The following is a 24,310-nucleotide window of genomic DNA, read 5'->3' on the forward strand; positions in this document are numbered from 1 at the left end:
CATGAATATTTTTATATGACGTCACTTTTTCCCGGTACTTTCCACCGACCGCCGTGTTGCTGTCGGGAGGACAAGCGGAACGACACACATTGCGGAAATAACATTATTCTGCGTGCGTCGGTTAAATACAAATATATTCCACAACCCCAAACATGTCTTTTTCAAAGCGTGCAGTGAAGAGAAAGGTTAGTGATGAGCAAAGACTATTCCAGGAAAAGTGGGAGATGCAATATTTCTTTGTTGAGCACAGGGGCACCCCGACGTGTCTTTTTTGCACAGAGAAAGTTGCCGTGCACAAGAAATACAATTTAAAACGTCATCATACAACTAGACATGCTGAGGAGTATGCAAAATACCAGGGAGATGAGAGAGTGAACCGGGTTGCACATTATGTGTATGTGTATACCTTGTTGCTGACTGGAGAAATCGAATTATTATTGTTAGAATAGAATAGAAAGTACTTTACTGATCCCTGGGGGAAATTCAGCACCACAGTTCGCTCACAATAGACAAGAATAATAATACATAATATACACTACCGTTCAAAAGTTTGGGGTCACCCAAACAATTTTGTGGAATAGCCTTCATTTCTAAGAACAAGAATAGACTGTCGAGTTTCAGATGAAAGTTCTCTTTTTGTGGCCATTTGAGCGTTTAATTGACCCCACAAATGTGACGCTCCAGAAACTCAATCTGCTCAAAGGAAGGTCCGTTTTGTAGCTTCTGTAACGAGCTAAACTGTTTTCAGATGTGTGAACATGATTGCACAAGGGTTTTCTAATCATCAATTAGCCTTCTGAGCCAATGAGCAAACACATTGTACCATTAGAACACTGGAGTGATAGTTTCTGGAAATGGGCCTCTATACACCTATGTAGATATTGCACCAAAAACCAGACATTTGCAGCTAGAATAGTCATTTACCACATTAGCAATGTATAGAGTGTATTTCTTTAAAGTTAAGACTAGTTTAAAGTTATCTTCATTGAAAAGTACAGTGCTTTTCTTTCAAAAATAAGGACATTTCAATGTGACCCCAAACGTTTGAACGGTAGTGTAATATATATAATATATTATATATATAATATATATAAATAATATAAATATATTCTACATATACTCTACATTTAAGTGCAGTCAAGGAACATATGCATTATACAGTCTGATGGCTGTCGGTATGAAGGACCTCCTGTGTGGTTCCGTGTTGCATTTAGGGAGTCTGAGCCTTCCACCAAACGTGCTCATTCTCCCCGCAAGGTCCGAGTGTAGTGGGTGGGAGGTGTTGTCCATAATGGCTAGAAGTTTTGCTAGACTTCTCCTCTCTTGTTATTACTTATGACTGATTTATTCACTTAATTCTCATTTTTTTCATTTATATTTTGATTTTATTTTGTGTTGAAAATAAAAAATAAAGACATTTAAAAATAATTTTTTTAAGAAATCTTTTCTTGCGGCCCAGCCTCACGCAGACTCTGCATCCAGTGGCCCCCAGGCAAATTGAGTTTGAGACCCCTGGTCTAGAGCATGTACATGCGTAGTTATTGTGGAACAGATGCATCAAATTTCATTTAGAGCTTGTTATATAATTGTTGCAATTATACAACACTGGGTGAATGTGGTAGTCAAAATAGCTGGCTTGTTGCAGGTTGTATTCCCTCCACTACATCACTGCCTGAAGTATTTTCTCTATACATGGATAGTGTACACTCCATCCTTGTGTTGTGTTCTGGTGACTGATTTAAAAGTTGTATCCCAAAGTTTAAATTATCGTTTGATTATCGGCGATAACGAGCGCAGGCACTTTTGAGACGTCGCGTCGGACACGGACACTCACTGGGGCTGCGCGCAGTCCTGCAGGTTGCACATCCGACGTATGGGTTTGGGCTTCTTGCCCACGTCGCAGTAGCCTCTGTGGACCATCTTGGTGTCGCCTTTCTTCCGGCAGCCGTATTTGGTGTACTGGAAGCCTTAAAGGAAGGACGGCGCGTCACGGCGCGTCACGGCGATCATCATGTTGGCATGGAAACACAAGCATACAAGATAAATAGTAATTGGGAACACACACACACACACATACTGGTTATCATTTGGAATGGGGACCAAGTTTTTGATCATCACTTGAAGGGGACCACCCTTTCTACAGGTTGTGGAGGCATAAGAAAAATGAGGTAAAATGTCCACTGCCCAGTTAGCTCATACACGTCTTTAAATCTCTGGATTGATGAAGTAATGTGCTGATCATTCTTACTAGTTACTAGGGGGACCAAATTTAAATAATTTTGCATAATTCACACACATTTGTACGTGACTACTGGGGACCATTTCAAAAAAAAAATCCAATGAAATATGACATGATCCTCAGAATACAGCACTAGAGCTGTCCTCTTATAGGAAGTTTCACCACTTAAATGTTAAAGCAAATCCTGCATCTTCTGTGACATTACTGAAAACTGCTCTTTAGCAGTCATGAAGTTGCCTACAACTCCAACTTCCATATATAGAAGGATGGGAAATTCTGAATGTGAATCATACTTTAAGGTAATAATGTTTTATAATCATGCTGTATGAAAATGTCATCCTCAGGAACACTAAACCAGATTTTGTTTTTTTGGAAAAAATATATGAGTTTTAACTAAGGATGGATACCATACAGAATCACAGTACTATTAATGCCAGGATAACAAATGTTTCACTTTTCAAGAAAATTAATGTTCTCTTTTACCAACATTTGAAACACGTAAACAAAGTAACCCAAATTTCCCCGTTGTGGGATCAATAGAATAGAATAGAATAGAGTTTTATTGTCTTATTACAGTGAACAGGTTCAAAGAACAACGAAATTGGAGCAGATCCCCTAAGGTGCATACACAATAATCTAGTAATGTAAATAGTAAAAAAAAAAGGTACAAAAGAAGATATGAATATATCTACACACATGCACATATCCATACATATGCATATATATACATATACACATATAACATTAGTGTACAGTATAGTCCGAAAAAAATAAAAAGACATGACACACGAGGACATGACGGACACTGATAATAAATGATTATCTTATCTTACCTTAAACCACAGAAATAAAATACAAACCCCGTTTCCATATGAGTTGGGAAATTGTGTTAGATGTAAATATAAACGGAATACAATGATTTGCAAATCCTTTTCAAGCCATATTCAGTTGAATATGCTACAAAGACAACATATTTGATGTTCAAACTCATAAACTTTTATTTTTTTTGCAAATAATAATTAACTTTGAATTTCATGGCTGCAACACGTGCCAAAGTAGTTGGGAAAGGGCATGTTCACCACTGTGTTACATGGCCTTTCCTTTTAACAACACTCAGTAAACGTTTGGGAACTGAGGAGACACATTTTTGAAGCTTCTCAGGTGGAATTCTTTCCCATTCTTGCTTGATGTACAGCTTAAGTTGTTCAACAGTCCGGGGGTCTCCGTTGTGGTATTTTAGGCTTCATAATGCACCACACATTTTCAATGGGAGACAGGTCTGGACTACAGGCAGGCCAGTCTAGTACCCGCACTCTTTTACTATGAAGCCACGTTGATGTAACACGTGGCTTGGCATTGTCTTGCTGAAATAAGCAGGGGCGTCCATGGTAACGTTGCTTGGATGGCAACATATGTTGCTCCGAAACCTGTATGTACCTTTCAGCATTAATGGCGCCTTCACAGATGTGTAAGTTACCCATGCCTTGGGCACTAATACACCCCCATACCATCACACATGCTGGCTTTTACACTTTGTGCCTATAACAATCCGGATGGTTCTTTTCCTCTTTGGTCCGGAGGACACGACATCCACAGTTTCCAAAAACAATTTGAAATGTGGACTCGTCAGACCAGAGAACACTTTTCTACTTTGTATCAGTCCATCTAAGAGGAGCTCAGGCCCAGCGAAGCCGACGGCGTTTCTGGGTGTTGTTGATAAACGATTTTCGCCTTGCATAGGAGAGTTTTAACTTGCACTTACAGATGTAGCGACCAACTGTAGTTACTGACAGTGGGTTTCTGAAGTGTTCCTGAGTCCATGTGGTGATATCCTTTACACACTGATGTCGCTTGTTGATGCAGTACAGCCTGAGGGATGGAAGGTCACGGGCTTAGCTGCTTACGTGCAGTGATTTCTCCAGATTCTCTGAACCCTTTGATGATATTACGGAGCGTAGATGGTGAAATTCCTACATTCCTTGCAATAGCTGGTTGAGAAAGGTTTTTCTTAAACTGTTCAACAATTTGCTCAGGCATTTGTTGACAAAGTGGTGACCCTCGCCCCATCCTTGTTTGTGAATGACTGAGCATTTCATGGAATCTACTTTTATACCCAATCATGGCACCCACCTGTTCCCAATTTGCCTGTTCACCTGTGGGATGTTCCAAATAAGTGTTTGATGAGCATTCCTCAACTTTATCAGTATTTATTGCCACCTTTCCCAACTTCTTTGTCACGTGTTGCTGGCATCAAATTCTAAAGTTAATGATTATTTGCAAAAAAAAAACATTTTTTTATCAGTTTGAACATCAAATATGTTGTCTTTGTAGCATATTCAACTGAATATGGGTTGAAAAGGATTTGCAAATCATTGTATTCCGTTTATATTTACATCTAACACAATTCCCCAACTCATATGGAAACGGGGTTTGTACAAACTCATTTAAACTTTTATTTCTACTTTTTATTTTTAACAACATTGAACATAAAGAACATAAACAACTGTTCTACTTAACCAGTCTTGCTGATCATCTCTTCATCTACTATTTATCTAACCTACTATCTACAAAGCTTAAAAATCACTGAGGCATCTTCAGAATGGATCTGACCATCATTTAAAAAGGTTTCCCTTTAGGAGACCTGTTTTTTTTGTCCCCATACCGTCAGAGGTCCCCTATAGGTGACTGCGTAAACAGAGCGAGGTCCCCATTAAGTAAGCATTGCCAGAACACACACACACACACACACCATCAGCGTCTATTCTTGAACCTTCATGTTTGCTTTACCTCCGCCGCACGGCTTGGAGCACGGAGACCAGCTCTTGAGGGCCCACTCGTACGTGTCTTCCTGGAGGACATTGTTGTTGTTGACGGGCACCGAGTCCTCGTGGATGATGTACTTGTACATTAGAGTGGAGCGGGTCTCGTTGTCCTTAGGTATAATCTGAAGGACAGCAAGAGAAGCACATTTGTATTTGATCAGACCCAAATAGTCCCGGATAGACACTTTCCCTTTTTTCAAGAGGCAGGAAACGATGTCGTTAGGTTCACAACAAGCCTGATTCATGCCTCATTCGGTTTGGTATGACACATTTGAATCGATTTAGAGTCGGGATGAATAAAATCACATTTTGTATGTGAATCGATGTTTTTGTCCACCCCTATAAAGTACACTACCGTTCAAAAGTTTGGGGTCACATTGAAATGTCCTTATTTTTGAAGGAAAAGCACTGTACTTTTCAATGAAGATAACTTTAAACTAGTCTTAACTTTAAAGAAATACACTCTATACATTGCTAATGTGGTAAATGACTATTCTAGCTGCAAATGTCTGGTTTTTGCTGCAATATCTACATAGGTGTATAGAGGCCCATTTCCAGCAACTATCACTCCAGTGTTCTAATGGTACAATGTGTTTGCTCATTGGCTCAGAAGGCTAATTGATGATTAGAAAACCCTTGTGCAATCATGTTCACACATCTGAAAACAGTTTAGCCCGTTACAGAAGCTACAAAACTGACCTTCCTTTGAGCAGATTGAGTTTCTGGAGCATCACATTTGTGGGGTCAATTAAACGCTCAAAATGGCCAGAAAAAGAGAACTTTCATCTGAAACTCGACAGTCTATTCTTGTTCTTAGAAATGAAGGCTATTCCACAAAATTGTTTGGGTGACCCCCAACTTTTGAACGGTAGTGTATATAAAGTTAATACTCTAATTATAGTATGAGGTGTTAATACTCCAGCTCCAGCTCGTGGTGCCCAGGACGAGACTTAAAACCAGGGGAGACAGGGCCTTCTCTGGAACACTCTGCCCCTCCATGTTCAAACTGCTCCCACAGTGGAGTGTTTTAAGTCTCGTCTTAAGACCCACTTTTATTCTTTGGCTTTTAACACTACGTGAGTTGTGTGGTCTTCTGTCCTCTGTTGTTCTCTGTGTTTTTTTTTTTATAAATTTTGATTTCTATTTTACTGTTTTAATTGGTTTTACCCTTTGAAATCGTTTTTTAATCATATTTATTTTTTATATTGTTTTTATATTGGTTTTTTATTCATTTATTTTTTGTTTTTATTCAGTCATTGGTGGAGCATGATATTGTTTTTAATATTGTTTTTTTAATATTGTTTTTAACATGGCTGTGCAGCACTTTGGAAACATTCTTGTTGTGTAAATGTGCTATATGAATAAAGTGGATTGGATTGGATTGGATTAATTTGACGTTAGCGGTAACTGAGTAGAAATGTATATAACTCATACACAACTTCATTTTTTAAAACTTAAATAATGAGAGTGTGGCATTATTAGATTCGTTTGAACAACAATTCCATTCAGAACCGATTCAAACCGATTCCCGCAGCCAGTTGTTTGGCATGATAATTGTATTGCAACTTTTTCAAAACAGGATACAAGTTAGAAAAGCTGCGAGGAGATGGCCTAAAAATATATTTTTAAAACTGATTCCTATAAAACAAAATGTTTTCGTTTTTTAATTGATTATTTTGAATTATGATTAAGTTAAAGTTAAAGTACCACTGATAGTCACACACACACACACTAGGTGTAGTGAAATGTGTCCCATTTGACCCATCCCCTTGTTCCACCCCCTGGGAGGAGGTGAGGGGAGCAGTGAGCCGCAGCGGTGGACGCGCTCGGGAATCATTTTTGGTGATTTAACCCCCAATTCCAACCCTGGATGCTGAGTGCCAAGCAGGTAGGTAATGGGTCCCATCTTTATAGTCTTGGAACTCACAACCTACCGATCTCAGGGCGGGCACTCTAACCCAGTGGTTCTTAGTCCTGGGTTCGATCGAACCCTAGGGGTTCGGTGAGTCGGCCTCAGGGGTTCGGCAGAGCCTCAGCCGCAGCAATCAAGACACACCAGACTCATGAATTGATTAACGTGGACCCCGACTTAATTAAACAAGTTGAAAAACTTATTCGGGTGTTACCATTTAGTGGTCAATTGTACTGTACTGTGCAATTTACTAATTAAAGTTAAAGTACCAATGATTGTCACACACACACGAGGTGTGGCAAAATGATTCTCTGCATTTGACCCATCACCATTGATCACCCACCTGGGAGGTGAGGGGAGCAGTGAGCAGCAGCGGTGGCCGCGCCCGGGAATCATTTTTGGTGATTTAACCCCCAATTCCAACCATTGATGCTGAGTGACAAGCAGGGAGGTAATGGGTCCCATTTTTATAGTCTTTGGTATGACTCGGCCGGGGTTTGAACTCACAACCTGCCGATATCAGGGCGGACACTCATAAAAGTTTCATTCAATCAATCAATAGTGTAAATAAAAACGTCTCCCTATCTGCCTATCTGTACTATAAAGTTAACATTTGAATGACAATAAGAAAGACGTCTAAGTCTAAGTATTATGGATACCCCCATTCAATGTTCCCTCTAATTTTCCATCTGATTTGCAGGTGTGTAATTTGTTGTGAGTACATGCACTGTGTTGGTTTTGTTCTTTGAACAAGGTGATGTTCATGCACGGTTAATTTTGTGCACTAGTAAAAAAAAACATAACTTTGTCTTGAATTTGAAAAAAAAAAACATTTTATTTTTCACTAAAGAAGGGTGAATGTGCATATGAAACTGCTGGGGTTCGGTACCTCCAACAAGGTTAAGAACCACTTCTCTAACCACAAGGCCACTGAGCAGGTGATGAATGGGTTTAGAATCTAAAATGTGACATTAAGTTAGTTGTGTAAGTAAGAATTGACAGAAAATAGATATTTCAACTAAAGTTAACGCAAGAGTGTCAAACTCATTTTAGCTTAGGCCGGACTATTAAAATCATGGCAAACTAAAATATAAGGACAACTTCAGATTATTTTCTTTGTCTTACTTTGGCCAAAAAATAGAACAAACACATTCTGAAAATATTACAATAAAAATATAGAATAAAATACCGGCAGCGGTAAAGTTTAGATCCATGAAGGAAAGAAGAAAGTGAATGAATGTTTATAACCGAAGAAATTTACATATGCATAAAAATGTGTTTTCTTTTGTATTATTTTTTTTAATGAATTAACGTTTATGACAACCTTTTTCCAAAACACAATATACAATGTGAGATATAACAGGATACTGCATACATTTATCATTTGTTTTCAAAACGCTTACAAAAAAGTGGCACCCCAAAAATTGACTGTGAGACCCCGTTTTTATGACTTGATTTTGCCTCTGAGTTGGTGAAAGTTCACTCCAGATTATAAATCTTGCCTCTCACTTGCACAGTAGAAGAATGTGGCCATAAACCCAGAAGTTGGTCAACTTTGACATCCGAATTGTACCCCAAGATGGCAAACAAGACACTGCATGAGGATTATGATGAATTCTTCATCTAAACGGGAAGATATAAACATCCCATCAGTCGATATCCCAGTGAGAGCAGACATCGTACAGTAAGGGATTGTTTTATTAGGATCATAGTTTGTATTTCTTAGTTATACTACTACTTGCTGGATCTGCTTATAAACTAAGCTTCTAAAATGTGTAGTTTATGGTCTGAATATTCCGGTTAAAAAATACAAGGTTCTGGAAAGTAATTATTGTTGGCTCTCATGAAGTCTGCCATGATTGGTGTCAGGTTCAAACACTGATGACATCTATTAAACAAGACAAGAAGCAAATAATTAAACAGAGACGGAATAAAATGTGGCTCAATTTGAGGAGAAACGTCTGGGCTGTACTCTTGTACAGTCTCCAGCAAGCTCTGGCGAAAGATTGTGCGCCACCTCTTTTATTTGGACTTTCCCTGATTACATGGCAACAGCTGTTTCTAAGGGACAAGGGCCGTAAACAGCCATCGCCTTTGATTACAACAGTTCACAGAAAAGGTCGTAAAAGAGTTCACAGAAAAGTGCGCCTGGAGGGGAGTCTGGTCCTGCTTCCTCTCCGCTTTTGTAGTTCTTGGGTCAAGACAATCTCTCTCTGTTGATTACAATACATGAAAGAAGCAGAACACCTTCATGTTGCTTCCCATCCTACACAGTGGAGTTTTACCAGCCTTCTGCTTGGTAGGATCAAAGACAGCTTTTGTCTGCTGTTGAAGGACAAAGTGAATGTTTTATTATCCATCCATTTCCTACCGCTTGTCCCTTTCGGGGTCGCGGGGGGTGCTGGAGCCTATCTACGTCTGTCAAATTAATATGTCGCCGTATGCTTTAAATGAACAAAATACATAAATATTACATGTTATTATGAATGTACCTGGTGCGACATTACATACCGTACATTTCGGACTATAAGCCGCTACTTTGAACCCTGCGGCTTATGAAACGGCGCGGCTAATTTATGGACTTTTCTTTGCAGGCGGCCATAATAAAATTTGTGTAAAATAAAAAACACGCAAATACACTGAGAAGGTATTGTTTGTGCTATGTTTTTGGATGAGTTCGCTCACTGCAGGTGCTGCAGTGTCCTTCCATTTAATGCTTTCAACCGGAAATAGAGGGCTGTTCAGTCTCCTAGCTGTCCATAGCGTTTCTACTCGTATGAACTCTTCATTTGTCACGCCAAGCAATGTTTGTAAGTTTTGCAATATAACTAAAACTGTTTATACTTACTAAACCGTCCCATGTGAGATGTCTGTAGGAGTGTTTTCATGCATATTTGTACGTGCTATCGTAATGTAATGAAGCTAGCGTTGTTACTAGAGATGTCCGATATCAGCCTGCCGATATTATCGGCCGATAAATGCTTTAAAATGTAATATCGTAAATTATCGGTATGGTTTTTTTTTTTTTATCGGTATCGTTTTTTTGTTTTTTTTATCAAATCAACATAAAAAACACAAGATACACTTACAATTAGTGCACCAACCCAAAAAACCTCCCTCCCCCATTTACACTCATTCACACGAAAGGGTTGTTTCTTTCTGTTATTAATATTCTGGTTCCTACATTATATATCAATATATATCAATACAGTCTGCAAGGGATACAGTCCGTAAGCACACATGATTGTGCGTGCTGCTGGTCCACTAATAGTACCAACCTTTAACAGTTAATTTTACTCATTTTCACTAATTACTAGTTTCTATGTAACTGTTTTTAAATTGTTTTTAATTTATTTATCTTTTTTTTTTTTTTTTTTAAAGGACCTTATCTTCACCATACCTGGTTGTCCAAATTAGGCATAATAATGTGTTAATTCCACGACACTATACATCTGTATCAGTAATTAAGAGTTGGACAATATCGGAATATCGGATATCGGCAAAAAAGCCATTATCGGACATCCCTAGTTGTTACCATGAGCTAATATGCTAACACTTTTTGCGAGTGTCTGTGTTATTAAGTCTTATTAACTTACAATGGCATTTTTTTGTATTGTTTCAGTTTCACAAATTCCTCATTAAAACCACCAGTCTTTTCAGCTGACTGGAGAGCTAGCTTTAGCAGCTAGTGGGTCCATGACGATGACTTCTGTTTTGTTTGATCAGCCGTTTTACTGCCGTGTTACAGACAACGTTTGGAAACAATTAGGGTAAATAAATAAACATTTACAAAACATTTCTGATTAAATAACTAATTTCACAACGCATATATCTGCTTCTTATAGTCCGGTTCGGTTAATATATGGGGGGGAAAAATCCTAAAATATAGTCCGGAAAATTGCTGGGTATTGTGGCCAAACAGCTCATTTTTTGTTTCATCTGACCACAGAACTTTCCTCCATATCGTCCTGAGAGCCAACGTCCTATTCAGTGGACATTTTAGTCGCGCATAAGAGGACTATTTCATCCCGAGAATTTGTAGCTGTGACAAATGTCCACTACAGAGGACGCTGGTTCTCAGGGGAATATGATGTTTTTTATGTCCTGTACAAATATTGTTCAGAACTTCCGGAGAGCCAGCATCCTCTGCACTTGAAATTTGTGTCGTGCATATCAGAGCTCTCTTTTAAAAAAAAAATATATACAGTCGTGGCTGTCTTGAGTTTCCAATCATTTCTACAACTCTTATTTTTTTTGTGATTGGAGCACATACTTGTTGGTCACAAAAAAAATTCATGAAGTTTGGTTCTTTTATGAATTTATTATGGGTCTACTGAAAATGTGAGCAAATCTGCTGGGTCAGAAGTATACGTACAGTCAATATTTGGCCAAACAGCTCCATTTTTGTTTCATCTGACCACAGAACTTTCCTCCATGTGATGTCAGATGCAACAAAAATTGAGCTGTTTGGTCACAATACCCAGCAATATGTTTGGAGGAGAAAAGTGAGGCCTTTAATCCCAGGAACACCACACCTACTGTCAAGCATGGTGGTGGTAGTATTATGCTCTGGGCCTGTTTTTCTACCAATGGAACTGGTGCTTTACAGAGAGTAAATGGGACAATGAAAAAGGAGGATTACCTCCAAATTATTCAGGACAAGCTAAAATCATCAGCCCGGAGGTTGGGTCTTGGGCGCAGTTGGATGTTCAAACAGGACAATGACCCCAAACACACGTCAAAAGTGGTAAAGGAATGGCTAAATCAGGCTAGAATGAAGGTTTTAGAATCAAATCAAATCAAATCAACTTTATTTATAAAGCACGTTTACAATTTACCGCAGGGGTAGCCAAAGTGCTGTACAATGGGCAGGTTAAAAGATAATACGAGAACCGAGCAAACACAATACAACACAAACAGCACACGATAAAAAATAAATAAATAAAATAAATAAAACATAAAAACAGGTTCACAGCAGGTGTATTATGGGGCGCCATTGCATGATGGATATCACTCAGTGTTAAAAGCCATGGAATAAAAGTATGTTTTTAAGAGAGATTTAAAAACAGGAAGAGAGGAGGCTTCTCTAACACTCAGAGGTAGGTCGTTCCAGAGCTTGGGAGCAGCAGCGGCGAAAGCTCTGTCACCTCTAAGCTTCAGCCTTGTGTCTGGGACCGTCAGTAGCAGCTGATCGGCTGATCTTAGGGATCGGGTGGGGCAGTAAGGCTGAAGGAGGTCGGAGAGATATGTTGGCGCGAGGTTGTTTAGACATTTAAAAACAAATAAAAGGAGTTTAAAATTGATTCGGTAACGCACAGGGGGCCAGTGAAGGGACGCTAATATAGGGGTGATGTGCTCACGTCTGCGGGTCTGTGTTGGCAGACGAGCAGCAGAGTTCTGCACGAGCTGCAGGCGGGCGAGGGAGGCCTGGCTAATGCCTACATACAGGGCATTGCAGTAGTCTAAACGAGTCGAGATAAAGGCGAGGATTAGTTTCTCGAGATCATGTCCTGATAGAAGCGGTTTCACTTGCGCTATTTGGCGTAATTGATAAAAGCTTTTTTGAACGACGCTGCTGATTTGTTTTTCGAATATAAAATCTGAGTCGAACTTTACCCCCAGGTTTGTGACACAGTCGCTGAGATACGGGGTCAGAGTGCCGAGGTCAACGTTGGGGGAGGGAGAGCGACTTGGACCGAACAACATAACTTCGAGAATGGCCTTCCCAAAGTCCTGACTTAAAGGCCTACTGAAATGATTTTTTTTTATTTAAACGGGAATAGCAGATCCATTCTATGTGTCATACTTAAACATTTCGCGATATTGCCATATTTTTGCTGAAAGGATTTAGTAGAGAAAATCGACGATAAAGTTCGCAACTTTTGCTCGCTGATAAAAAAAAGCCTTGCCTGTACCGGAAGTAGCGTGACGTCACAGGAGCTAGTATTCCTCACAATTTTCCTTTGTTTACAATGGAGCGAGTGAGATTCGGACCGAGAAAGTGACGATTACCCCATTAATTTGAGCGAGGATGAAAGATTCGTAGATGAGGAACGTTAGAGTGAAGGACTCGAGAGGCAGTGATGGACGTATCTTTTTTCGCTCTGACCGTAACTTAGGTACAAGCTGGCTCATTGGATTCCACACTCTCTCCTTTTTCTATTGTGGATCACGGATTTGTATTTTAAACCACCTCGGATACTATATCCTCTTGAAAATGAGAGTCGAGCACGCGAAATGGACATTTAAAGTGACTTTTATCTCCAAGACAATACATCGGCGACACACTTAGCTACTGAGCTAACGTGATAGCATCGTTCTCAAATGAAGATAGAAACAAAATAAATAAACCTCTGACTGGAAGGATAGACAGAAGACCAACAATACTATTAAACCATGGACATGTAACTACACGGTTAAAAATTCTCAGCCTGGTAAGGCTTAACAATGCTGTTGCTAACGACGCTAAGGCTAATTTAGCAACTTAGCAACCGGACCTCACAGAACTATGATAAAAACATTAGCGCTCCACCTACGCCAGCCAGCCCTCATCTGCTCATCAACAGCCGTGCTCACCTGCGTTCCAGCGATCAACGGCGCGACGAAGGACTTCATCCGTGGGTTTGGCGGCAAGCATCAGCTAGGCATCTTCTATCAGGGTAAGTAGTCCTTGTTGTGTTGCTGTAAGTATTGTACTTAGCCGCTAATACACCGATCGATCCCACCTACAACGTTCTTCTTTGCAGCCTCCATTGTTCATTAAACAAATTGCAAAAGATTCACCAACACAGATGTCCAGAATACCGTGGAATTTTGTCGAAGAAAACAGAGCTTTGTGTATTGTGTCCAATAGGGCCCAAACACTTCCGTGCATTTTGTGACGTCACGCGCATAAATCATATCCAAAGGAGTTTTCCAACCGGAAGTGTGGCGGGAATTTTAAAATTGCACTTTATAAGTTAACCCGGCCGTATTGGCATGTGTTGCAATGTTAAGATTTCATCATTGATATATAAACTATCAGACTGCGTGGTCGGTAGTAGTGGCTTTCAGTAGGCCTTTAAATGTGTGGACAATGCTGAAGAAACAAGTCCATGTCAGAAAACAAACAAATTTAGCTGAACTGCACCAATTTTGTCAAGAGGAGTGCTCAAAAATTCAAGCAGAAGCTTGTGGATGGCTACTAAAAGTGCCTTATTGCAGTGAAACTTACCAAGGGACATGTAACCAAATTGCTCACATTTTCAGTAGACCCATAATAAATTCATAAAAGAAGCAAACTTCGTGAATGTTTTTTGTGACCAACAAGTATGTGCTCCAATCACTCTATCACAAAAAAATAAGAGTTGTAGAAATGATTGGAAACTCATGACAGCCATGACATTATGTTCTTTACAAGTGTATGTAAACTGTATACTTACAGTGCGTATATAAAACGATGATGGAGGTTTTGGGATTGGGATACGAGTTGGAATGCATCCAAAAATAATTTCTTTCATAAGGATTCTGAATGATAGACTCAATCCCCCCCCAAAAATGCAGTTCTTCTTTAAGGGAAACATTGCTAACTTGGGTAGCGGAATATTATCCTAAATGAAAATGTGTCAAGTGTAAAGTGCGCATAATGAAGGACACTGAAATTGGACGCGCAATATGGCTTCCCCTCTCCTCGCCATATTGACTCTTGACTCTCGAGAGGCTCTGATTTGATTTGAATCCTCATCGACCTGCTTTATCAAGCAGCCGACTTTCAGGCGTCCATACGCAAACACACTGTATATATTGGATCACATTAAACATATGAATGCATTATTTCTTACTGAGTGACACAATCAAATCCCGTTCTCCTTAGGGCTCCCGCTAGGCTACATACTAACACCCCTATTAACTTATGTACGCAAGGCAACATGGCATTGTTGTGTCGCCTGTACGCCTAATGCAGGTTTTATGATTGCGACATCAAAATGGGTCGGAGGTCGCATATACAATCAGGCAAAGGTCTAGACGTGTGATGCGTGCCTGCGGATCCAAACAATTCAGTTTCCGCTGAGCTGTCTGTGTAATTTTCCACTCGCAGATTGCGCCGTGTCTCCTCCTGATTGCCTATTGAAAAAAAAGTCGAGCTCAGTGTAAAGTAAGCCCGTCGTACTTTCAGACCTGCCGAATAGATGCTAACAGGAACACGATCCCATTTCGTTTATCCTAAACTTCTAACTCGCACTCGTAAGAAGCCCTTTAATTGTGGATTATTGCAACTCAAAGGCCTACTGAAAGCCACTACTACCGACCACGCAGTTTGATAGTTTATATATCAATGATGAAAACTTAACATTGCAACACATGCCAATACGGCCGGGTTAGATTAGTAAAGTGCAATTTTAAATTTCCCGCAAAATATCCTGCTGAAAACGTCTCGGTATGATGACGTTTGCGCGTGACGTCACGGATTGTAGCGGACATTTTGGGACAGCATTGTGACCAGCTGTTAAAGGCCTACTGAAAGCCACTACTACCGACCACGCAGTCTGATAGTTTATATATCAATGATGAAATCTTAACATTATAACACATGCCAATACGGCCGGGTTAACTTATAAAGTGACATTTTAAATTTGCCGCTAAACTTCCGGTTCGAAACGCCTCTGAGGATGACGTATGCGCGTGACGTAGACCGGCGAACACGGGTATGCCTTCCACATTGAAGCCAATACGAAAAAGCTCTGTTTTCATTTCATAATTCCACAGTATTCTGGACATCTGTGTTCGTGAATCTGTTGCAATCATGTTCATTGCATTATGGAGAAGGAAGCTGAGCAAGCAAAGAAGAAAGTTGTCGGTGCGAAATGGACGTATTTTTCGAACGTAGTCAGCAACAACAGTACACAGCCGGCGCTTCTTTGTTTACATTCCCGGAAGATGCAGTCAAGATGGAAGAACTCGGATAACAGAGACTCTAACCAGGAGGACTTTTGACTTCGATACACAGACGCCTGTAGAGAACTGGGACAACACAGACTCTTACCAGGATTACTTTGATTTGGATGACAAAGACGCAGACGTGCTACTGTGAGTATGCAGCTTTGGCTTCTAAACATTTGATCGCTTGACCGTATGTGCGCAACTTTTTTTTGCGTATGTACGTAACTTTTTTAAAATATATAAGCTTTATGAACCTTGGGTTAGGTGAACGGTCTTTTGGGCTGAGTGATTGTGTGTGTTGATCAGGTGTTTGAATTGTATTGGCGTGTTCTATGGAGCTAGGAGCTAGCATAGGAGCTAGGAGCTAGCATAACAAACACGCAGGTGTTTTTATGCAGGATTAATTTGTGGCATATTAAATATAAGCCTGGTTGTGTTGTGGCTAATAGAGTACATATATGTATTGTGTTTATTTACTGTTGTAGTCATTCCCAGCTGAATATCAGGTCACCCCCGGCTCTCACAGCATCTTCCCTATCTGAATAGCTTCAACTCCCCACTAGTCCTTCACTTGCACTTTACTCATCCACAAATCTTTCATCCTCGCTCAAATTAATGGGGAAATTGTCGCTTTCTCGGTCCGAATCTCTCTCACTTCATGCGGCCATCATTGTAAACAATAGGGAACTTTGCGTATATGTTCAACTGACTACATCACGCTACTTCCGGTAGGGGCAAGCCTTTTTTTGATCAGATACCAAAAGTTGCAATCTTTATCGTCGTTGTTCTATACTAAATCCTTTCAGCAAAAATATGGCAATATCGCGAAATGATCAAGTATGACACATAGAATAGATCTGCTATCCCCGTTTAAATAAAAAAAAAAAAATTCAGTAGGCCTTTAAGTCGTCTGTTTTCATCGCAAAATTCCACAGTATTCTGGACATCTGTGTTGGTGAATCTTTTGTAATTTGTTTAATGAACAATGGAGATAGCAAAGAAGGAAGCTGTAGGTGGGAAGCGGTGTATTAACGGCCGGCTGCAGCAACACAAACACGTAGCCGGTGTTTCATTGTTTACATTCCCGAACGATGACAGTCAAGCTTTACCATTGGCCTGTGGAGAACTGGGACAACAGAGACTCTTACCAGGAGGACTTTGAGTTGGATACGCATGCTTGTGGAGATGGGACAACAGAGACTCTTACCAGGAGGACTTTGAGTTGGATACGCGCTACCTTGAGTACGCAGCTGCGGCTTCCAAACATTTGATCGCTTGCCCGTACGTGCGTGCCGCTATGTGCATGTCACGTACGTAACTTTGGGGAAATATATGTGCTGTATGAACTTTGCGGAGGTGAACGGTACTTTGGGCTGTGGGATTGAGTGTGTTGTGCGGGTGTTTGAGTTGTATTGGTGGGTTATATGGACGGGAGGGGGGAGGTGTTTGTTATGCGGGATTAATTTGTGGCATATTAAATATAAGCCTGGTTGTGTTGTGGCTAATAGAGTATATATACTGTATGACTTGTGTTTATTTACTGTTTGAGTCATTCCCAGCTGAATATCAGGTCCCACCCGCCTCTCACAGCATCTTCCCTATCTGAATCACTCCCACTGCCCTTTAGTCCTTCACTCTCACTTTCCTCATCCACAAATCTTTCATCCTCGCTCAAATTAATGGGGAAATCGTCGCTTTCTCGGTCCGAATCGCTCTCGCTGCTGGTGGCCATGATTGTAAACAATGTGCAGATGTGAGGAGCTCCACAACCTGTGACGTCACGCTACTTCCGGTACAGGCGAGGCTTTTTTATCAGCGACCAAAAGTTGCAAACTTTATCGTCGATGTTCTCTACTAAATCCTTTCAGCAAAAATATGGCAATATCGCGAAATGATCAAGTATGACACATAGAATGGACCTGCTATCCCCGTTTAAATAAGAAAATCGCATTTCAGTAAGCCTTTCTTTAAGACTTTCTGTCTTGCCTCTTGGTGAGGGTGGTCGCATTTTTCCCTGCTCCTCCTCCTTCCCGCTTGCTTTCTTGTGTCCTTGTCTTTGTCTGAACTTTTTTGAAGCCTCTTTTCTTGAGCTGTCCTCAAATCTAAACATCAAAATGAATTTGATCAACTGGACTCTCGACGCAATTGACACAGTCTTTTCGACAAGGAAAAGAGGTTCGGCGGAGCCTGGCTGCCCTGATGGAACCATTGCTGCGGGGTAAGTGAGAGATTCCTGGAATACTTGGAGAATCATGTGCCTCTCAGTTCTTTCCATCGAGGACGTGGAAGACATCTACCTATTTGGAGCTGTGATCGCAGGGCATTTGCTGATTGGGCTGGGCATTGCTCTGGTGTATCGTCAAATTCGGAAGACGTTGGCAGCCACTCAAGGGGCCAACAGGCTGTTCAACGCAATGGAAGGATTGGGTCGTGCTGTGGGATCACAGACGGGAGCGATTGCTGATTTGAATCGCAAAATGGATTCCATCTTGATGAAGTTTGCAGAGAAAGAATACATTGGAATTGTCGAAGCCAGCACACAAGAGCAGGAATGTCATTGTTTTGACTGCTCGAAGAAAAAACAACATCTTAATCTACGATTTGACTCCCTCGAATGGCCTTGAGGAACAGGCTGTTTGAAAACACTCCCCTGAGGACTCCTCAAAGACGGACGCTTTTGACCTTCTCTTTTTTTCAAAAGCACCTGGGTCGGACTCTTGAACTCTTGAACTCTTGGGGCCAGCCTCGGCCCATAAAGACAATTCCAACAACTCACCCAAGTTAATTGGGCATACATGCACGCACACGCCCCTCCCCAAATCAACGCCTTCACCACTGCTTAATTCCTCCGGGGTTGTGGGGGCTGAGTAGCGCTCAACAGCGGCTGCCGGCCTCCAGGGTCCTGTTGGATGACTCTGTTGCGAGTTGTTGTGATTACATGTACCATGTTTATGTGTGCCATGCTATGTAAGGTTTTTTTCCTCGGACTCAGTCTGGACCACTCCTGAGGGTCCAGCCTCAGACTGATATTTTTTTTACTCTTCCCCCTTTCCCATCCATCCATCCATCTTCTTCCGCTTATCCGAGGTCGGGTCGCGGGGGCAGCAGCCTAAGCAGGGAAACCCAGACTTCCCTCTCCCCAGCCACTTCGTCCAGCTCTTCCCGGGGGATCCCGAGGCGTTCCCAGGCCAGCCGGGAGACATAGTCTTCCCAACGTGTCCTGGGTCTTCCCCGTGGCCTCCTACCGGTCGGACGTCCCCTAAACACCTCCCTAGGGAGGCGTTCGGGTGGCATCCTGACCAGATGCCCGAACCACCTCAACTGGCTCCTCTCGATGTGGAGGAGCAGCGGCTTTACTTTAAGCTCCCCCCGGATGGCAGAGCTTCTCACCCTATCTGTAAGGGAGAACCCCGCCACCCGGCGGAGGAAACTCATTTCGGCCGCTTGTACCCGTGATCTTGTCCTTTCGGTCATAACCCAAAGCTCTTGACCATAGGTGAGGATGGGAACGTAGATCGACCGGTAAATTGAGAGCTTTGCCTTACGGCTCAGCTCCTTCTTCACCACAACGGATCGATACAGCGTCTGCATTACTGAAGACGCCACACCGATCCGCCTGTCGATCTCACGATCCACTCTTCACTCACTCGTGAACAAGACTCCAAGGTACTTGAACTCCTCCACTTGGGGCAGGGTCTCCTCCGCAACCCGGAGATGGCACTCCACCCTTTTCCGGGCGAGAACCATGGACTCGGACTTGGAGGTGCTGATTCTCATCCCAGTCGCTTCACACTCAGCTGCGAACCGATCCAGCGAGAGCTGAAGATCCTGGCCAGATGAAGCCATCAGGACCACATCATCTGCTAAAAGCAGAGACCTAATCCTGCAGCCACCAAACCAGATCCCCTCAACGCCTTGACTGCGCCTAGAAATTCTGTCCATAAAAGTTATGAATCAATGTCACCTTTTTCCCACCTTTTTAAGGAGCGCCCTAAGTGGCTGATCCGTTGGCGGTCCCGTCTTTTCTCCCTGTAACGTATGTCTGCTCTTAGCGGTATTGTGCCGAAAATGTAATTTCAGTTCTTATGTGTCTTGTACATGTTAAGAATGGAGAAATAAAGCTGCTCTGTTCTGCTCTGCTCTGCTCCGCTCTCCTTTAATGGCAGCGTTATTAAATAGAGTGCCAACATCTGCCTTGTCGATCTTCATCTGTACGACAGGAGGGCTCGGCGGTTTTTATCAAGATACTTGTCATAACGGGCGGGGTCGCAACTTACTGCGAGGTTTGTTCTCCCAGGACGCAAACGGACTATTCCGGACAGGACTTGAAGGTAGGAACATATGTATTAATTAATTAATCATACGTGCCGATTGCACGAGAGGCTAAGGAACATAAAACTTAACGCAGGAAACATACGCTAACACTTAGCCTGAACTATGGACATAGAACAAACAAAAACTCACTGTGGCATGAAACAAATAACTAGCAAAAAACTTGGAATAGGACATGGAACGAGCAGCATGAACTAAGCATGAAACTGTGGCATGAAACGAGCAATGACGCCAGGATGACTGACTGGCAAAGACAGGCTTAAATAATGGTCTCCTGATTAGAGCAAGTGCGTGTCCCAAACACCAGAGGCAGGTGAAACTAATAAGTCGCCAAACAAGGGTGCACAAAAACAGGAACTAGTGGAGTCTAAAACTAACAGAACATAACAAAAACATGATCCGGACCTCGGATCATGACAATACTGCAAAAATGTTAGTCACATATTTTGCATAGCGAACCTGCAGCGAAGCGGGGTGTGCCAGGACTGGCTTCAAGATCAGCGACAGGTGCGTAGATGGCCCACATGGGCCTGCTTATCTAATCACCTGTCGCTCTGTTAAAAGGCAGCAGCCGGGAAGGAGAGAGGAGTTGGTGGTGGAGCACGACCGAGAGCGAGACAGACTACACACTGGAGAGAAACCATTCATGTGCTTAGTTTGTAGTAAACGATTGCTGAAAGGCACACGAAAGACAATTTATTGAAAAATAAAACATTATTGTCAACCTGGAAAAGCCTGGCATGTCGGTGATTGGTGGTCCGAAGAACCCGGAAGCGAGAGTCTTCCACAGTAAGTACATTTTATTTATAAAGCGCTTTTCACAGATAAAATCACAAAGCGCTGTAAAAACATAGGTGAAGTAAAACAATTCAATTAAAACAAGGGGCAACATCATAAAAAGAATACAAAGTGAATTAAAAATGATAGTTAAAAGGTGCGTTAACTTAAAAGCTTTACTAAAAAGATAAGTTTTCAAATGTTTCTTAAAAGTGTCAACACAGTCAAGATCACGGCGGGACTGGTGCAAGTTGTTCCAGAGTCTGGGAGCTATAGCCTGGAATGCCAGGTCTCCACGGGTTTTAAAACTAGTTTTGGGGATCTTTAGAAGACCCTGGCCTGAAGACTGGAGGCTGCGCCCAGAAGAGTAGGGGCATAGCAAGTCAATGTCGTATTGAGGGGCCCCACCATGCAATGCACGGAATGTCAGGACTAAAATCTTCAACTCAATGCGGAATTTAACTGGAAGCCAACTAATTAAATGTGTAATCTGACAACATAGACACGAAACCAATGTCCACTGCATAGGGCAGTGCTATTCAACTGGCGGCCCGGGGACCAAATCAGACATCATTCAGTTCAAAACTTGGGAGACAAATATTTCTGCAGCAAGTTCCTAAAACCCACTATAGTGCTCATGTTTATAGAGGAACTTGGACCACTGTAAACACTTTGTCAGATCTTTGCGTCAAAATTTTAGATTTGGTCACATTTTCAGTAGACCCGTAATAAATTCATAAAAGCACCAAACTTCATGAACGTTTTTTGTGACCAACAAGTATGTGCTCCAATCACTCTATCACAAAAAAATAAGAGTTGTAGAAAGTATTGGAAACTCAAGACAGCCATGACATTATGTCCTTTACAAGTGTATGTAAACTTTTGACCGCGACTGTACATACAACTCTCACAAAAGACGAACTAGACAAAGGACGCTGGCTCTCAGTAGGAAATAACAGAAGCAGAAAACAACCTTTAGTCAAAGATCCTTGAGGTCTTCTCTGTGAGAAGCACCACGTTCTGCGGAGTTGTATTCAATAGACTGGAATAATTGTCTGAGGCACTTTCAAAGTTTCCCATACAAGACAGAGAAGGACGTCTTCTTACCAGGACCACCACGGGGTCATGCAGGGGTCCGTCGGTGTGCAGCGTCTCCACGTCTTCCTCGACCATGTAGTGCCACTCCACGCCTAAGTCAATGAAGCTTCTCGATCGGACCTCCTCCCCTTTGCCGTTGAGGATGTAGTGGCCCGTCGCTTGGTTCTTGATTGCTGCAATCAATCATTGGTTAGGAGGACCAGCAGCTCCACAGACACCAGCAGCACAGAATTCATCACAGAGAGACAAAGGAGTCCGTTGTGCTGACGAGAATATTACGCTTTTTCGGCACCGAGGCGGAACATGACACCAAAGCGGTAAAGATCACATTCTTTGAGACCGAGTCAAGTCCAAGCCCAGGTTATTGCTTCTAAGAGCCCGTCTGGATATGTCTTTCTTTCGATCTTTTCCTTTGAATTTAGCGTATTTATCTTGATTCAATTTGTCACTCTCGTTCAACAAAAATGCTAAAATATACCCGATGGTAATTTAGTCTAGTCCAGGGGTGCCCATTACGTCGATCGCGAGCTACCGGTCGATCGCGGAGGGTGTGTCAGTCGATCGCCGAGCAAGGAATTAAAAAAATAGTCTTAAAAATGAGCGATCATAAATCTTCACTATGACGTCACTTTCGTCACTTGATTGACATTCACGGCACCCGAGGGTCTTGTGAGATGACGCTGGCTGCTGCCAGCTCATTATTAAGAACAAATGACCGACAGGAAGGCGAGAAACACTTTTTATTTCAACAAACTCTGGCGCCGTACCTGTCGTCAAAACTCCAAAGACCGACTGCACAGTTGCACAATAAAAGCGCCGCTTCATCCTGCCTGCGCTAACAAAATAAGAGTCTCAGAAAGCTGGCGTGCACAAGCTAGCAAGCTACGGAGTTTGCCGCCAATGTATTTCTTGTAAAGTGTATACAAAGGAGTACGGAAGCTGGACAAATAAGATGCCAAAAACCAACCACTCTCATGTGGTATTGGACAGAAAGGAGGACTTTTTTTCTCCCCCATTTGAAAATGCGGACGTTATCAGCACCACTGTCTGATTCCTATCAATGCAAGTCATCAGAATCAGGTAATACACCAACTTATATTCTTGTCTTCATGAAAGAAAGAAATCTATATGTGTTAAACATGCTTGTATTATCATTAAACACCTTTAATTTATTAACAATATTAACTGTATGTGTTAAACATGCTTGTATTATCTTTAAACACCTTTAACTTGTTAACAATATTAACTATATGTGTTAAACATGCTTATATTATCTTTAAACACCTTTAACTTGTTAACAATATTAACTATATGTGTTAAACATGCTTATATTATCTTTAAACACCTTTAACTTGTTAACAATATTAACTATATGTGTTAAACATGCTTATATTATCTTTAAACACCTTTAACTTGTTAACAATATTAACTATATGTGTTAAACATGCTTGCATTATCTTTAAACACCTTTAACTTGTTAACAATATTAATTATATGTGTTAAACATGCTTGCATTATCTTTAAACACCTTTAACTTGTTAACAATATTAACTATATGTGTTAAACATGCTTGTATTATATTTAAACACCTTTAACTTGTTAACAATATTAACTATATGTGTTAAACATGCTTTTATTATCTTTAAACACCTTTAACTTGTTAACAATATTAACTATATGTGTTAAACATGCTTGTATTATCTTTAAACACCTTTAACTTGTTAACAATATTAACTATATGTGTTAAACATGCTTGCATTATCCTTAAACACCTTTGACTTGTTAACAATATTAACTATATGTGTTAAACATGCTTGCATTATCATTAAACACCTTTGACTTGTTAACAATCTTAACTATATGTGTTAAACATGCTTGTATTATCATTAAACACCTTTGACTTGTTAACAATATTAACTATATGTGTTAAACATGCTTGTATTATCATTAAACACCTTTTACTTGTTAACAAAAACATATCTTTCATAAATAAGTAAATATAAATTATATATATGAATGAGGTATATCCCCACGACTTGATCAATAGAAAAGTAGCTCGCCTGCAGAAAAAGTGTGGGCACCCCTGGTCTAGTTTATATCAAGAAATAAAAGCTTATTTCTCTGCTTTCTGCTATATACTGACATACTTATTCATAGAGCTGCGAAATGTATTCGACATAATCGACAATTATAAAAAAATGATCCGAAAAA

At 41.1% G+C, this 24,310-nt stretch overlaps 1 protein-coding gene across 1 annotated transcript in view; it reads right to left on the reverse strand.

Annotated features, from left to right (window-relative positions):
- LOC133632119 (A disintegrin and metalloproteinase with thrombospondin motifs 3-like) overlaps positions 1 to 24,310 on the reverse strand; it is a 147,136-nt gene that overhangs the window by 31,176 nt on the left and 91,650 nt on the right. The window contains exons 11-13 of the mRNA XM_062024352.1: positions 22,109 to 22,272; positions 5,027 to 5,183; positions 1,835 to 1,967 (exon numbers count right to left, since the gene is read on the reverse strand). Of these exons, the coding sequence (XP_061880336.1) occupies positions 1,835 to 1,967; positions 5,027 to 5,183; positions 22,109 to 22,272 (454 nt within the window). The remainder of the gene's footprint in view (positions 1 to 1,834; positions 1,968 to 5,026; positions 5,184 to 22,108; positions 22,273 to 24,310) is intronic.

This window comes from Entelurus aequoreus, linkage group LG17 (assembly GCF_033978785.1).
Source record: "Entelurus aequoreus isolate RoL-2023_Sb linkage group LG17, RoL_Eaeq_v1.1, whole genome shotgun sequence".
Taxonomy (NCBI): Eukaryota; Metazoa; Chordata; class Actinopteri; order Syngnathiformes; family Syngnathidae; genus Entelurus; species Entelurus aequoreus.